Source organism: Lytechinus variegatus, chromosome 3 (genome assembly GCF_018143015.1).
Source record: "Lytechinus variegatus isolate NC3 chromosome 3, Lvar_3.0, whole genome shotgun sequence".
In the NCBI taxonomy this organism is placed as follows: Eukaryota; Metazoa; Echinodermata; class Echinoidea; order Temnopleuroida; family Toxopneustidae; genus Lytechinus; species Lytechinus variegatus.
Genome location: NC_054742.1, coordinates 14,905,743 through 14,924,226, shown reverse-complemented (window position 1 = coordinate 14,924,226; position 18,484 = coordinate 14,905,743). Strand labels below are relative to the sequence as shown.

The 18,484-nt window shown below is 36.1% G+C and overlaps 1 protein-coding gene across 1 annotated transcript; it reads left to right on the top strand.

The window, feature by feature from the left end:
- The first annotated feature begins 1,392 nt into the window (after positions 1-1,392).
- On the top strand, positions 1,393-17,498 carry LOC121410301 (mitochondrial inner membrane protease subunit 2-like). Its single transcript, XM_041602295.1, has 5 exons — positions 1,393-1,763; positions 6,335-6,438; positions 13,033-13,098; positions 14,488-14,590; positions 15,875-17,498. Exons 1-5 carry the CDS (start codon positions 1,539-1,541, stop codon positions 16,082-16,084), a joined length of 708 nt encoding a protein of 235 aa, XP_041458229.1. The 5' UTR covers positions 1,393-1,538; the 3' UTR covers positions 16,085-17,498.
- The last annotated feature ends 986 nt before the right edge of the window (positions 17,499-18,484 follow it).

Below are 18,484 nucleotides of genomic sequence, written 5' to 3'. Positions count from 1 at the left end.
AACACGGCAGTCCACGGATGACGCCGGATGTTTTTGACAGTCAAAAACTGCCGTGTTGGCCTCCCGGACGTTCAAGGACCAACACGGACCACCCCGGACCTCCAAGGATGCCCAAGGTGCCAACACGGATCTCTCCCCGGACCACCCCGGATCAGATCCGGGATGGTCCGGGGTGGTCCGGGCTCTATATGTGACTGGGGCTTAAGATCAACCTCTCCAGCCGAACATTTCGCATGCGTTGATATGTACACATCATATGCGATACCTTTGAACTCGTTTCCTTTTGTTTCTTTTGTTTCTTTGCTTCTTTTGTTTACTCCTTATACACAAACGATATGCCTCTCGCACACGATGTGAGGGGCATTATGTTTTACATTCCCCAGAAATGGGGATTAGATTTAAATTCCGGGGGGACCACTTCCATTGATGAGTGGATACCAGGCACGACCATGGGGTTTCGAAAAGTACCCTAAACATGCTAAACAAGGGAAGCAATTCTTTTCCAGATTATGAAAATGCATCTCTTAACAAGTATTTGGCTTGTGAAACCCTACAAGTATTGAATATATATCTCTTATTTCAGCATTTTAAACATCGTTTTGACACCCTTATAACGTTACATAGGCCTATATACGTAACGTACCTGCCCACTCTGTCCCCTTTTACCGGTGGTCGCTATTGGTATCCACTAATCAATGGAAGTGGGCCCCCGGGCGGCCTCTCGAGCCCTAGGAGGAGTCAAATGTGGCTTTGGAAAGTCGTCCTCAATCGGATAAATCGCTGTTACCATAGTAGCAACCAGAATTTTGCACACGAAACGCATATTGAATGTTTCCGTCGCAGATGCGAAACGAAAAAAAAATCTCATGTCACACAATTTGCATTGCAGGACTGAGTTTTACGACCATGATGACGGGCCCAAAAAGTCCCTTCCAAAGTCAACGACCGTTGTAAATAAGCGTCCGCGTCCTCAAACGAAAGGACGGGAATGTCTCGTGTTTTGCGAAGGACTTTTTGTCCTGATTGCGACCGTCATCTTTTCCAGCGAGTTTCCTTCCGTTTCCCATTGTTCATGTTTTTCGTAGTTTTCTTTCCACTTCCCCCCTTCGATCCCTTTCCTTTCCTTCCCTTTCTTTCTTTTTTCTCATCATGCCCCCGTGTCTCCCGAAATTACGCCACTGTGCCCGTCACTCTAATTGAAGAATTGAATAGCCTGTTTAAAACTTTAAACAATTGTATATAGAGCTATCTAGAGTGAAGGGCTAATTCAACAATGCACGTGCTCAAAGTTTGAAATAGCGGGGTTTTTCAGCGTGGCCGGTGAGCCAAATACTAATAAGTCGCGAGGTTATTTTCATTCATATGAAAAAGATGATTTTTTTTAATATCTTTTTTTTTGCTTGCTGTGTGGGGAACCTTTTGTGAGAGCCCCCTAATTTATTTGACAGGTGAAAGGTGTAATTTTCTTTACGTTCTCATTGTAGGGCACGCGCACTGTTAAAGGGCTCTCGCTACCTACGGAAGCACGCGGAGTTGACATGTCGTATTATTTAGTGTCTTTGCTTAATAAATTTATCGATGGTTTGAGAACGTGTCGTGATTTAATTCCCTGCCGGGACAAGAATTATCAACTTGAGCTAACAATGACCGGAAAGCAGGCTTTTAGAGTGTTTGCAGGTGGTTTTACTCTAGGAGTTGGCGGGTCTCTGGCATTTTTTGATAATATAGGATATTTTGCAACAGTCTCGGGCAAATCGATGCAGGTAAGTAACGTTACTCTACTAGCATGACTAGGTACTAGGTCGAAGGCTTTCGTGCCGTGCCGCCGGGCCGGCAATTAGCTTACCATGCATGCCGTGGTTGGTGGACTCTACTACGGTACCGGTACTAGACCCACTTGTTCACTGCTACCACCCTGCCTGTGGGGAATCTACAGGTAGGACTATGGAATGCCAATGTTGTACAGAGCACACACTAAAAAATCATTAAAATATCACTTTTGTGACCAAAATTACTAATTTCCATACAGTTGCAATTGATTTTTCATTAGTAACTTGGGAATATAAATTTTTGTATTCACCAGAGCACTCAAAAACTTGAATTTTGGGCATATTTTTGTGTACGCCCTCTATTGGTGGAAAGTAATATGGCAAGAAAATTTTCATTTTTTGAATTTGATCTCTGTTTTTAATTAAGAAAAAATGATTTAAAGAATCAAATTTAAATAAGAGTCAAGTTGTATGAAAAATAGGTGTATTGGAAACTATCAGTGTAAAAAATCAGGCATTTGCCCCAAAGAAAAAGAGAAAATAAGCCAAACATTGCCACCCTGATTTTGCCACACATAATGACATATATATATCATAACCTTGTTCATTGTATGAGTGACTAGACCTAACCCAGGGAGCTGCCAACTTGGATTTAAAAAATACTTGCATCTGCCGATAGATATCAGGAATCGCAAAATATTTGTTTTAATAAATATATAAATTACTTTATGATATTTATCAACAGAAACTAATGTTGTAGGCCTAAATGAAATCGAATAAAAAATCAGATCGAAAATCGGATAGGCAGTTAAGCTTCTAAAATCGAAATCGAATCGAAAATCGAATCGGTGATGTTTAAAAACAAAGGAATAAATTAAAATTTTGTTTGCGGTCGCGCGCATCTTCCTGACATAGTCACAAAGACGAATGCATTGGAATGGAAGTCGCCAACATGCGCGATCATTTGAAACATGTTTTAAAAGTGTTTTGAGGTGTTACTGCTTTACATTAAAATGAGTGATTTTTATTAGAAAGATAAACGAATGACGCAGCTTCCGAGCAAAGGAAAATAAAATGAAAATAATTCTCAAAGATCACATGTCAATAAACGATCGGCGGGACATTTAAGTATTTTTATGTGAGGTGCTAGCTATTTAGAATTATTGGAATGATCTCTTGATCTCGTACGATGTAAGAGAGTCGCGCAATGATGTTTGTCAATAATACGACCTTGTTAAGTTCATGGCGGCGTCCGCTAACACCACGAGGTTGAAGAGAAGATGTCTATCATCTTAGACAATGTAAGAGAGTAGCGCCGTGATGTCCGTCAAGACGACCTTATTAAGTTCACGGCGGGTCCGCTATCACCACGAGGTTGAAGAGAAGATGTACATACATGTATATCATCACAAACCATGTAAGATAGTAACGCAACGAACTCCAACAATAATACGACTTTTTAAGTTCAGGGCGGGGTCTGCTATCACCACGAGGTTGAAGAGAAGATGTACATGTATATTATCACAAACGATGTAAGATAGTAACGCAACAAACTCCGTCAATAATACAACTTTTTAAGTTCACGGCGGGGTCCGCTATCACCACGAGGTCGAAGAGAAAATGTCTTTCATCATAAACGATGTAAGAGAGTAGCGCAGTGATCTCTGTCAATAATACAACCTTTAAAACTTCACGCCGGCGTCGCTATCACCACGAGGTTGAAAAGAAGATGTATATCATCATAAACGATGTAAGATAGTTACGCAACAAGCTCCGTCAATAATACGACTTAATTAAGTTCATGGCGGGGTCCGCTATCACCACGAGGTTGAAGAGAAGATGTCTTTCATCATAAACGATGTAAGAGAGTAGCGCAGTGATCTCCGTCAATAATACAACCTTTAAAACTTCACGGCGGCGTCTGCTATGACCAAGAGGTTGAAGAGAAGATGTCTATCATCATAAACGTTGTAAGAGAGAAGCGCTGTGATCTCCATCAGTAATACAACCTTTAAAATTTCACGGCGGCATCCACTATCACCACATCGTCAGAGATAATACTGCGTCTTTCTTAGCTAGCACCTCAAAAACAATCTTGAAATATGTTCTGAAGGATCACGCACTGTAATTAACGTTAGATCTACGCCAATTTTTTTATCCGATTTTTTCCTTCAAGGGGCATGATCGAAGATCGGCAAGTGATCGCCGATTGTGGTGAAATCGAATGGAATCGGTAGCCGATTGCAAAATCGGTTACAAGCTTAACCGAAACAAATATTTTACAAATCGTGATATTAATCGGCAAATGCAAGTATTTTAAAAGAAATAAAAATGGCGACGTAAACAGACGGGGTAAGTGAACGCTCTTGCTCTTAACTTCTTTCAATTTTGATACTATTTATTTAATGAAAAGTAATGAAAAAGTTAAAAAATGGGGGTTAACATAAAACTTGCCCATGTACATAACTTTGGGCGAAAAACAAAAAATAAAATTGGTGATTTAGGTCTAGGTTCAACACGGGTAATCCTGGCCTCCACGGAGAGGCATATAAAGCAAATCCAGGCGTTAGGGGAGTGACCATACGTAGAGTATATAACTTTCACTCCCAGACGCCTCCAGGCTAGTCCGGCGCCCAGGAGCTTATCGTGTATTTACCCATACTCACGGGACAAGGGTAGATTATGGTCAAAATATCTAGCAAGATAAATTGTGAAAACAGAAATTATGCACTTACAACGATTATATGGATGAAGGTCTAACGAGTGGTAGAATCCTGACATCGATGCACAGACTGAAACCTCAAAAATCTGAAAAGTTCTCTCCTCCCCAGTCTCGATCAGCCGTTTTTGTTGTGAATCATAACAAAATGGCCGATCGAGACTGGGGTAGAAGGAGAGAACTTGTCATGATAGGGGCCTACCCTACGATTTAAAACGCACCTCTTCATATGGACTTTTCATAATCTTTTTCTTCATTTGTAATGATTGTGATAAATCATAAGCTATAGGTCTAATCTGTATCTTAAATTCAATTAGCTATTAGTGCAGATTTTTGTTTTGCTTCACTGTTTTACATCTCAAGTTATCCCAAATCCAAGAATTAAAGGGATGGTCAGTGCTGAAAATATTTATATTTTAATACATAGAGTAGAATTTACGGCGCAAAATGCCGAAAATTTCATCAAAATCGAATAACAAATATCAAAGTTATTGAATTTTAAAGTTTAGTAATATTTTGTGAATACAGTCATGATGAATATTAATTAGGTGGGCTGATGTCACATCTCCACTTGTTCTTTTGTATTTTATTATATGAATTTTAGGTTTATTAAATTTTTTCCTCCAAGAACTAGAAAAATTGGATTGACAACTGATTTTAGTGCATGAGATATTTATTGCTGCAACTTATGTCATTATAAGGGAGACATATTATTCACACAAGTATGAAATAATGAAAAAAATATGATTTTATGTACATACTACATGTAATAACAAAAGAAAACGGAAAGTGGAGATGTGACATCAGCCCACCTAATGAATACATGTATTCATGACGACTGTTTTCACAAAATATTGCTAAACTTTAAACTTCAATAACTTTATTATTTGTTATCTGATTTTGATGAAATTTGCGGCATCAATGAACATAGTATTTTATTATCATATGAATTGCGTTTTTTCTATACGCCCATCTACACTGGACGTATTATAGTATCACGCTTGGTGTCCGTCCGTCTTTCCATCTGTTAACTTTCCCTTGTATACACGATAACTTCAGTTTAACTCAACCTAGGCTCGTATAATTTAGTGTGTATGTTACTAGCATGGATCCCAGCAATTCTATTGCTTTTGAGGTCAGAAGGTCAAAGGTGAAGTCGCCACCTTCCACTTTTCTTGCTTAACCAATTACTCCATTTTCCGTCTTGCTCGCCTTTAGCGGCACTCATGTTTGTAAATTTAGTAAATTAAAGTCAACACTGATGCTAGTATATTGAATGGCGTAATGCAGGCGAGACTGCCAGAGGTGTTCCACTTGTATCTTGATGACTTTTTTCTTTAAGGAGCAGGTGTTAAATAATTTGTTGATGTTCTGTATAATAAAACCTATTTTCCATTTTTTGATAAAATGACATTTCGTTGATTTTTATACTCCCATCCTACGGGATGTATTATGGTATCACGCTCGATATCCGTCTGTCTGTCCATCCGTCTGTTAACTTTTCCTTGTAATCGCGATAACTTCAGTTTAACTTAACCTTGGCTCATATTATTTGGTGTGTATGAAACTAGCACAGATCCCAGAAAGCCTATCGATTGTGAGGTCAAAATGTCAAAGGACAAGTTGCCACCCTTCACTTTTCTTGCTTGACCAATAACTCTGTTTTCCGCGTTACAGACGGGCGTATTATGTGCTCGCCCTAGCGACACTTGTTTTGCTTTATATTTACAATTAAGTTTTTAAGGGTGAGCTTATCCTAAAGTTTATTATAAACCTTGACCTTTCAAGTTTTTCTTTTTCAAAATCTTGTTGCTGCTAACTTAAAATAGATTGTTTTATTCTTCAGCCTGCCTTAAATCCAGATTCTTCTAAGCAAAGGGATGTATTATTCTTGAGCCGATGGTCTGTACGTGACTATAACATCGAGAGGGGAGATGTTGTTTCTTTAATGTGAGTTATATTGTAGACCAAAGTTGCTTACTTTAAAAAGTAAGGCAGTAAAGGCATGGTCACACCGCCCGAGCGTTGTTGGAGCGGTCGTGGAGCTGAGAGAAAAAAATCATCACAGCTTGCTACCGTTCACCATTTTCGATTTCGATTGTTTTCGATTTTTGTTTTCGATTTTTTCCCCAATTTTTTAGAGCGAAATTATACCCTCTTTCCCTACCGCTTCACGACCGCTCAAACGACGCTCGGGTGGTGTGAACAGGCCTTTAGATAATATACAGTAATAACAGTAATTATATCTAAGATGAATATTGGTTTAAAAACAAAATCTTTGCAAACAGAATTGACATTTACACCACCATCTATAGTATAGATCTCGATGATGAATGTACTTTTTGTGGTTCAATAAACATATTCTTTGCTTGGCATCTCAAGAAGATGTTTTTTTTAGAGCCTTAAAGTTTAGAGAACATAATTTCCAAACTTATCAGCCATTAATTATCTCAGTTGAGATTATGATTTTTGTCTCACCTGCATAGGAGAGGAAGGCGATAGGTGCCGTTTATCCAATGGTGACTGCGGCGGCGTCGTCAACATTGAAATCTTAACCAAGGTTAAGTTTTTTAAAAGTCATGGCTTAGAAAGTATGTGGACCTAGATAATGAAATTTGGACATAAGGGTAATCAAATATTAATGAGGATCCTGCCTACATGTACATTGTAAGTTTCAGGTCACATTACCAAGTTCAAATGTCACTTAGTGTCGTTGAACTTTGGCCATGTTGGGGGAATTCGTGGAATTGTCGTCATAACTCATAACTTAAGTTCATGGATCTAGTTTATGAAACTTAGACATAAGAGCAATTACATATCCTTGAACATCTTGTGCGAGTTTCAGTTCACATGACCAAGGTCAAAGGTCATTTATTGTCAATTAACTTTGATCATGCTTAGGGTATTTATGAAATCTTAATCATAACTTAGAAAGGTTATAGTTCATAAAGCTTAGACATACATTACATGAATGGCAATCAAGTATGAATGATTGTTTTGCACACATATTAGGTTATATGATTATGGTCAAATGTCTACTTTGGTCGATGGACATATAGTATTTTACTTTATTATCATATGAGTGTTTTCTTTTTTGAATAATTATTCAATATCTGTTTTCAAAGTCAGCACTGCTGGTTTATTGTATCGCATAATGCAGGCGAGACTGGCAGAGGCGTTCCACTTGCTATTCTTTATTCATTTTTGAAAGCCATGTCAGGGAGAACAGGCATTTGTATGTTTAGCACACAATGGTATAAGGGGACACACGGTTGCTATTGCACCTCATTTTAATATTACATCTTACCTGCAAAGCTTTGATAGTAAAAATCAGTATCAAAGCTACGAGGGTGCCTAGCAGGTGTCCCCGCCAACGATAAGGACTCTTTGCATTTTCAGCATGTAAAAGTAGCACTTCCCAACACTTTTTAAAGCAAATTCACCCTCATTACCACACCAGATGATGACTTAACTTCATGTAATTTGATATAATTTATCAATTCTTTTTTGTCTGTTATTACATATCATTAGCATTTTTTGCTATTGACAGTTGTGTATGTGTACTACATAATGATGTAAGATCAATCTTACCAACAACAAGCATTTTTCAGTCTATGATTTCAGGCCAGTTGATGTGGCTTGCTTTGCCTGCTTCAGGAGAGCTGCAGAATGGGTAACTGCATAGCAGGGTGTAGATGTAGCTACCATGCCCATCCTTCTCATTATCAAATTCCCCAATACTTTTGTTGACAAGCTTGACCGGAACTAGACATGACCATGACAATCTTTGCTAGCTGGACTAGAGCAGTATACCTTGCACCACAACTTGCAGGTAACTTCAGTTTAGAAATTTCATTCCATACTTCATTGAATCTCTTCTCTTGCTTCAAAATGTCATCTAGAGAATCAACCTGAAACCTGCAGAATTCTTCTGTATGCTCTCTCTTTCCCCATCTCCAAGCAAATGTTAATATCTCATAATCATAGCAAAGTAGAGCCATTGCTTCAGTGTTACTTAATTTCTCTTGGACACTCTCAAAACTTCAGCATTTTGAAGGACTCCCTTTTTGAAAGGGTAAGCTTGACCCTACAGGCGGTGACATAATACATGTAGCTTCGTACACACTTGTAGAAGTTCTTCAGACACATTCTTGTCCATTCAACTGAATAAACGTTCTGACTGTCTGACTCACATACAACTCATCACTCTTAAAGTCTTTTGATTATCTTCATTAGTGAAGTCTACTTCATATACATTAGTTTGTGATGTTATCACTTGAGGTTTAACAAACCTTACCAAAAGATCACAGAACTGAGAGCAGAATGTACTGTGTAAGCTATTGATACAAGGCTTATCCTTCTGAAGAATCACATTGCTCTCAAACAACAGCAGTTCAAACAGCTCAATTTGACATTCAGATCAGTCATCCTAGAAATTACATGCTGAGGATTAGTATCAGTGTTTGTTATGGAAGATTATGTGGCAGAATTACACCCCTTTGAAGTTGACTTTCTTGAAGCATTACTTTATGATGATGACAAACGCTTTGAAGGCTTGTAAACTTGACATTCCAGTATCAAGACCCCAGGCTCTCTTGGAAAGAATGGAGTGGCAACACAAGTCTTTAATCTACTTGACATAAACTCAGAACTTGATGTATCTTGGCACTATGAAGTTGCAGCGTGTATGTTTTTGCTAGGCTTGACAGATGAAGTTACTGGGTATTGCTTTCTTAGAGCCAGGCAGGCAAGTCAAAAGACTTCTGTTTCTTCTCTTTTTTGTTGCAAGATTTCCACCTTCACTCAATGGTGTCTTGGTGCAAGGCATACCAGCTGACTTTTGTTTGATAGCAGAAGTATCACTCATTTGTGTCAGGGATGCAGGCTTTGACAGTGATGAGCCCTGTTCAACACATTTTTTTATTATAGTTTTATCTTTGGCAACTACTTCTTTGAAGAATGATAGCAATGCATCCCATTGTTCAAGAAATCTTGCAATGCAATGTCCAAGAGACAGCTAACAAGTGCAGGCAGTATCTTATGAGGAGGGGCACCTGTCTTCTCCTGATGGGCTTTAGATGACTGCTTCTTCTTACTACTTTTTTCCAGATGATAGAAAATGTCTATGAGTAGATCTTCAATCTTGACTGAAAGATGTTTTTATGGTCTCTGCAGCATTATGCATAAGGTGACAGGGGCAGCCTGTATTAGGAAAACAGGAAATGATTATATGGATATATACAGTGCGTATCAAAAAATAAGTTTACACTTTGAAAAAGCCCTGGGAATTAAAAAATATACAACATGTGGGTAATTTTTTCACATATAATCTTTGGTTTCGGTCTCATCTATCCAATGAAAGTAAATTTTTTTTTCAAAGTGTAAACTTTTTTTGATACGCACTGTAAATATGCTGTATATTTTTTGGTAATCGTATAATTTAGCATTATGGTTGTTTAATTATAGTGTTACTGCATGTGTATTGAGACTAACAGACTAACAGGATACGGTAAGTGATTACTAGGTCTCTGCCAAACTTTCTTCAAACAAGACCTTCCCCCCCCAAAAAAAAAAAATAAAATGAAATAAAAAAATAATGAATAAATAAGTAAATGAATACACAAACAGAAAATCAAATTAGATTGAATAAAATAAATTAAAGAAAAAGGAACAAATCAGTTATTTTCTAAATTTCATATTCACAATCTGCAATTTGCAATTTTATTCAAAGAAATCTACAATTACATGTGTAGTATCTTACAGGCAACATACAAAGATGGTGTTTTTTCTGTATGAATGCAGAAACTCCTTTCACCTTGCCAAGCATCTCCAATGCATTATCAGCAAAAAAAAAGAGAAAAGAGCAGACAAGGTTTTTCCTGGGAATTAAAAACTTTCCATTTCACTTTGAAGAAGCAGGAATATATTTTCTTCAGTTGATGGTTTGGCACACACAGTGAGTGACAGAAGTACAGACATGACTTCTTTGGGAGCAAAGTATCTCACCCACACTGGGTCTGCTGAATGCCGATTCCCTGATGCTTTTCAGAATTCTTTTCTGGCTGTCTTTCCCGAGAGTATCAACAATGTAACTGGTCTTTGTTCGGCCACATGCATACTTTTGAGCAATCTGAGAATCCTGGAACATCTTCTTCAATAGTTTTCTGCAGTGGTCTGCCACACTAAGAGGAATGCTATGTTCAATGATGAATTCTGTCAACAAAACCTCTGCATCAATAACGTTTACATCTGAGGTTGTGAAATATGTCAGGGGCTTTCCATTAGTACATGTACATTGTAGCTTCTGCATGTGCTATGCTTTTTTTAGTTTATATTTCGTTGTATATCACTGATTCCCTCGTAGTCAGTGTTTACGTCCGCTGAACACACTGTGCAGTACGTATACTGTTCTCTGCGTTCTGAGGTAGAAAGTACAGGAAATTTCTCTGAATATTCTTGTCTATACTTCTGCAGTACACACATTTTTGCTGGATGGCTCATCTAGAATGTGCAATCTCCTTGGGATGTAAACAAGAATCAGTAATCAAATTATCAGTGTTCTACATGTACTTGAGGTCTTATTTAACTGATGATTTTATATTTTGTATAGTTCTAGTATTTTTAATTTACTTGTTTAAATTCAATTTTCATTCATTCCTTGTCAAGGATTCATAACACCTTCATCCTTTTCCATTAATTTAATTTGGTAATTTCATCTTATATTTGCTTTGTTATAAACTGCACAATTTAGTTTTAAATAGATCTCTAATAATTAATCCACAAAATGTTATAACATGTGTCATAGCACAAACTGATATTAAAGATAAATTCCAGTTTTGGTAACGATCTCAAAATGACTTTTGACAGAATCTAATATAATGACCACCCAAGTGTCTGTTTGTATGAATAAAAAATATGTGCCAAAGGATTCTGGAAGAAATTGTGTAATTGCTGAGAAATAAGCAAAATAAGCGCGGATTCGGTCACTTCCGTCGGGTCTTTATTCCAGCAATATTATTACTCTGTCCCACGTGTGCCTATCTGTGTTGGTGATCTTCAGTGTGAACATTTTTCAGCGTAGATTTCAAGATTTCACAAAGTTCAGTTTATGTAACTGTACCAGATCGAGATCCTCGATGATATTCTGACAATTAAGCCTGGTTTTACAAACTTTCTCATAAAATCAGTCTTTACTGCAACTACTGGCATTTCTCTTTAAAACAATTTATAATGAACATTTATATATTTTTTTATGAATTCATAAAAATAAACATTGAATCTAAGTGTCGTACATGTATTTCCTTGTTGGCACTTGCTCGAGCTGGAAACTACCCAGACTGGTGAGTCTATTCAACATACAACACACACTCAAAAAAGTCTTTAGAATATCACTTTTGTGACAACCCCCCCCTTTCATTCAGGTGTGATTGTTTTTATTATAGACTTAGGAATAATTATATAATATTGACTGGCCTTGAGGGGAACATCAAATATATTGCCAGCAAAAGAATCATATTGACCCGAGTCTTTAGACGAGGGCAATATGGGTCATTTAAGGGCAATATATTTGATGTTCCCCGAAAGAAGAGCTAGTCAGTATTTTCATTATCATCCAAATCAGATATTTAGAGCAAAAATCATGATAATGGGGATATTTTTTTTAAAAATAGAGTTCTATTGTGTCATGTTAATATCAGGGTCTAGGCTCTGCACTTTACCATTATGACGTACTTGCAAGCGCTCGGATCCAGCGTTGTCTTTATTATGACGTATATTGTTGGTGCGCAGATCCTTATGAAGCGTATCTCTTTATACGCATCCTCAAATACCCGGATGAGAGACCAGGAAAAATACAAAGGTATATTTTGCGTCGTCTCTGCAAGCAAAGTAAATATGCGCATTGAGACCGAGGAAAATACAAACAATATACCTATCCCTTCCTGATATTCAGAAAATGTAGGGCAATACGGGTTTGTAAATGACCAGCTCAGATGTCTGATACGGGTAATAATATCTTTTATTCACCAGAGTGCTCAAAAACTTTAATTTTGAGCATATTTTTGTGAGGCCCTCTATTCGTGGAAAGTAAGATTGATGCAGATCTTCATCTTTACAGACTCTCTTTTTGATTAGAAACAAGTGGAGTGCCTCTGGCAGTCTTGCCTTCACCATTAAATACAGCAGCCAGCAGTGCTGACCTTTGAAAACAACTATTAATAGTTATTTAAAAATGAAAAGACACAATTTTGATAATACGTTTTGACAAGTGTAATCTTTGTCGTCCTTAGGAGAAAGGATGGCAAGAACACAATTGTTGAAACGTCGAGATTGGGTGGTCCTTTTCAGGACCAACACTTGCCCAAGAAAGCTTCATGGTGTACCGTGAAGCCTAGTGCACTATGTAGGCCTACCAATCAAAAAAAATTATCGTTCAATATCATGTGTGATGCAGTCACCATGTATGTTTAACCAGCACTTTCAACTTTTCAAGTCTTGATTTTTTATTTGTTTTTTACATGTAATTCATTTATTTTTTATTGCCAGCTCTCCTCATCACCCTCGGGAAGTTTTAATTAAAAGGGTTATTGCTCTTGAAGGAGATACAATAAGGTAAGTTTGACTGCCCTTTGTTGGTCTATTGGTCTTACAATTATTGTGGTAAATCTTTTGTTGTAATCTATTTTAGATTAGCACTTAATTTTAAATGAAATCAACATTTAATAGAGACTTTCAATTTAATAAAGAGATTTATAAAATGCATTGTGATGTCATGACCATTGACTGCTCAAAATGATCACAATCCAAGTATGAGCGATGTGTGCAAGAGTGGATCCGGTATTACGGTTACCTATTTATGGGGTGAGGGAGGGGTTAGAACAATATTCTAGTTTTGTTTTGCAAGAATTTGAGGGGAAAATGGTTCTCATTGTCAAATGATTTTATTGTTTCCAAAATAACTAGACAGGCAAAACAAAAAGTTGTTATTATTTCTGAAAAAGGGAGGTTATTACCCTCTGATGGGTGGAGGAGCATGACATTCTCTTCTATATTAATTACATTGGGGGATCATCCAAGCCCACCATCTGCCAATGCTTACGTGCTTCTGATTGAATCTTGAAAAGAGGACTGTACAGTCAAGAAACTATCTAATATTTCATTGTAGGTATCAGCTTGTCATTATACAAAGTGAAAAGGCATGAGTGCGATGTTGCGAGATTTTGCATGAGGTGAAAGAAAGATGCTCTATTGAATAGAGCGTCTCTTTCTTTCACCGAATGCAAAATCTCGCACCATTGCACGAATAAGAATACTCGCTATTTGTGTAGTACAGTGCCTCAGAATTTAGCGAAAATATGAAAAAAAAACAAGAGTTTTTCCCTGCAGTAATCTATGAGAAGGGAGCAAAAAAATTGAAAACGAAAAGGAAAATCCCACAAGCGCACATGACCTTGGGCAGCATTGCGCATTTAGCCAGCAGGCTTATAGACGCGTATTGCACCTTCATAAATCGTATTGTGATGTCACCTCCTAAAGCCGTGCAACGGTACATTTTCTACGGTATAGTGTAGATGGTACGTCTTGTGTGCAATGGTATGAATGTTTAACATTCAACCTCTCATTTGTTCGCGTACAACAAGCTAAGTAAGCGTTGTACAATAAATTAATTCTTGTTTTAATGTGACAGACCAATCGCCGATGTAATACTATGATGAAGCTTGAAAAAAATGCATAGTAAGGAAGAACTTATGATTAGGGCTTATTTGTGACTGCTTTCCTGAATCAGATAATGGTGACTTTACCTAAGTTAAGCTCTTCGGACCACAGAAATCCGTTTCTGACTTAAGTGAAATTTCACCTAGAATATGTTACCAACACATGTTTTGCATATTCTGGTCTGAAATTTGGCTTGGACTTGGGCCATAAAATGACTTATGCAAATTTCAACATGTTTTGGGAGATTTTAGATTTTAAATTTTCTTGTAAATCATTGTGTTGCAGAACATTGGGATATAAAAACCGTTATGTGACTGTACCAGAGGGTCACTGCTGGTTGGAAGGAGACCATAGAGAAGTCAGTCTGGATAGTAATTACTTTGGACCAGTAAGTATCAGTAGGGATGATAATGGGGAATCCAAACCAAGTAGAAAGTTATCTTCAATGAGGAATCAAATTCAGAGAAGCAGATCTTGTGAAATTTGATATTGTATGAGAATTGACAACATTGGAAATTTATATGTAAGTAGTGAAGTTGAAATCACTATGGTATATGTATGGGGAATTCAAATTGGACACATAGTGATATCTTTATAATTGTGGAGAATGGGTTTAAATCACTGTAGGTTTGGAGAAGTTAAAATTGGACAGATAGTGATATCTTTATGGTGTGGAAAATGGGTTGAAATCACTGTAGGTTTTGGGGAAATTAAAATTGGACACATAGTGATATCTTTATAGTGTGGAGAATGGGACTTCTGCTCAATTTTCTCTAATAAACAAAATTAATAAAAAGTCATCTTTGTTGAAAGTTTCACTCAGAATATTTTCCTTTATGATGGCATGTGAAAATTAAATATCCACCGTATTAGGGGAAATGTACCAAGGAGAAGACAACTCATTCCTTATAAGTTTAAAACAAATGTAAGAATGATCAGTGATCTTTAACTAAACCCCTCAAAAAAAGTTTGTAAATCTGAGTTTGGCCATTAATTTCTCCCAAATCCAAATTTTACACAATGCATATTTGATATCATTCAAAAGATCATTTAATTATCATTTTTGAACTGCTGTATTTTCTTTTCCTGGTCCAATAACTTTCACCATTGTTTTTCTTATTTTCCCATTCACACAATTCTTTTATTACTAAGTTTGGATTTCCCTTTATCATTCAAAAAGATACAGCATACATTCTCTAAACATTAAGTTATCTTTTTTAATACCAGGGATAATTATTATTCAATGTAGAAAAGTTACTTCTGAAGTATTAATATTCTAACTCCTGTAGTAAAATTTAACTTGGAGACTATTCTGTCCCCCTTCACAAGTTCTGTCAAGTGCAGTGCTTTTCAAGAGATTGATCTATGATTTTTTATATATATATATATATCAGGGTAGGACTAAAAACAATATTTGTCCAATGGACCTTCATTAAAAGGCTTATCGGTCCTAGTGTAAGGAAGAACTGAATTGCAAATATTCTTTTAGACAGTAATCTCCTAGTCTCAATATTTACTATTTATTATTCAAGCAAATATTCTCTTTTCATGTTTATGTCAGGATGAATATTTTTTTTATTGAACACATTTTTAATACATCTTTCTTGTGCCACTTATTTTTTCCCCAAACATGAAAACGTGCAATATTATACAATATTTTTTGTCTTGTCAGATTGCTCTTGGTCTGCTACATGCCAAAGCCAGTCACATTGTATGGCCATTGAGGAGATGTCAGAAAGTAGAGTCTTATCAACCAACAGATAGACCCATCTTGATGGGAGAGAGTCTTGCTATAGCCTTAGAAGAGATGTTTGTTGATAATGAAAACTCTTTAAGTGTTGAACTAGAAGATGAATTTGGGATAATCAGGGATAAAACGTAACAGCAGGTTTCTTACTTTGAGAACTTTACCAAAAATGATATTGAAAGAAAGTTAATAGTGAATTGAATTTATATTGAGGTATTTACAAGGAAACCATTCTGCTACAGCAAGGAGAAAGAACATTTCATTGCCATGATTGCATATCTCTGGATTATAGCAAACTTCATGTCAAGGCATTTGGGGAAAATACCTATCTAGTCAAACTGAATGATTGTTAATACAATCTCATCAAACATGCAACTGTTTGATTTGTTCATTCACATCAAATGAATTTTACTATACTGTGCACGATATAGTGTGGTTGTTGTATCCAACTGCTAAGAAAGCATGAATGCGATTTAGTAACAAGTGATCAAATGGTGTGCACTACTTTTATTTAAACTTGGAAATGAATGTCTATGCCCATCCAATTGATATGGATTAGACCTATGTCATCAGTAGGTTTTTTTTTGCAATGCACCTTATCTACCTCTTTGTTTACTGTTCAAATTCTCGAGATTATGGAGCCTTAAAAAGCAATCAAAGATTTGCAAAGTGTTCTTATCAGTGTGATTTTATGCTCTGTCCATTTACAAGAAAAGCCACATTTTGAAAAAAAATTCATGACTTTGGTTGATCGATAGTTATTTAATTAGGCCTTGTGCTAATAATCATTAAAGAGTTTGAGAACTTTATGGAGCACCACATGTCAACCTCTTTGATATGAAATACTTTGTTTGCAGTCAATACTATATCTCATTTTTTCTTTTTAATTGTGGCATATGAAATTGTTTTTATGTTCATTCTTCTTTCACAAAGATGTCTTTCTGTTAGAATAAATTAGAATGAGGATTCCTTGAGGAGTTAACGACAGTTGGAAATAGAAATTTTTATATGATGTACTTTAAAGTATATAAGAAAATTTATCTTACATTGACATAAACTCTCTAATTTGCATATCACTGTTTCAAGTTTTAACCCATTAACAAAAACAAGGAGAGGTCTTAAAAATGCTGTTAGTTTGTTTCCCAGAAGATTGTACTGAAATTGCTATTTCTCTCTTCTCTCCCTCTCTGTTGACATAATTCAATTTATAATTTCACATTTTTGGTGACCTTTACTTTTTGGCATTATCGTGTATGAAATGAAGAATTTTTCACTTAGCATCATTTTATCCAAAGTCTGTAAAAAATAAGATTGGATAACAGAGCTTGAATATGTATATCAAAGCACTGTAGTCGTCAACACTGACTAAATTGTCCTGTCCTTTCAGAGTTGCTGGATATGATTAAAGCGAATGCCGTCTAAAGTTTCCTCTTGATTGGAAAAGAAAATAATTGGTGCTGAAAATATTTTGTGCAAATGGTATCTTCCCATACATTATAGAAATATCAATTTTGTGAATGAATAAACATGTATTAGAATAATGTACATATATATTTATTTTATTAGATGTGATTGTTGCATTTTTCCTGTGTACAATATCCACAAAATACTTTAAGTTTAAATCATATCTCTAATTTTGGTAAATAAAATCCCCCAAAGTAAATGTATCTTACAGTAACTATTCCAATTAATAACCAGATTATAAGAATGCATGTGCCCAAAACAATTATGATGTAGAGGCTATAAAACAATAAATTGTTTTAATGGATAACTAATGATTTTACATCAAATTTTATTTTGATAGGGTGCTGGATAGAAATAAAACATCTGTATATTTTTTTTTAATAACATCCTTAAAGGGGTACTCCAGGCTGAAAATGATGTAATTTGAAGAGATTAAGAAAAATCAGAAAAAACAAAATACAGAAAATTTGATCAAAATTGGACAAGATATAACAGTTATGGCATATAAAAGATTTGCATTATTCCTGTGAAACAGTTCTGGGCATGTCTTCATGAATATTCAATGACCAAATTGATGTCATATCCCCATTTGTTCGTTTGTATTTTATTATGAAATTAGGTTTATTCAATTTTTTTCCTTCAAGAACCAAAACTATTGGTATAACAACTTATTACATTACAAGGGAGACTTATCATTCACAAATGTGTGAATAAAATGAAACAACTATGATTTTATATAATAACATAAGAACAAGGCATAAGCGATTTTGTGTCTCACCCAATAATGAATATGACCAAAAATATCATGATTTGCTAGGCCACGCAACTGCAGAGTAAGGTATCATAAGAGAGTCTTGCATGTAAACTTTAAAGTTGACCTGAAAATGACCTTTGGCCTGACCATGTGACCTCCCACTGCAGTATGATATGCAGGTCCCCAAAGTACATCTACCATCTAAGTTTGGTTGAAAAGTGAATTATGGTTGAGGAGTTAGGTGTCTTAAAGAGTCTTGCATGTAATTGATGTTAATTTTAAAATTGACTTGAAAATGACCTTTGACCTTACCATGT

Excerpts from the sequence above, each read along its gene's own strand:
- LOC121410301 (XM_041602295.1), top strand. The coding sequence starts at position 1,539 with ATGTCGTATTATTTAGTGTCTTTGCTTAATAAATTTATCGATGGTTTG. Across the intron at positions 1,764-6,334 it reads TCTCGGGCAAATCGATGCAG|CCTGCCTTAAATCCAGATTC; the intron begins GTAAGTAACGTT and ends TTTATTCTTCAG. Across the intron at positions 14,591-15,874 it reads ATAGTAATTACTTTGGACCA|ATTGCTCTTGGTCTGCTACA; the intron begins GTAAGTATCAGT and ends TTGTCTTGTCAG.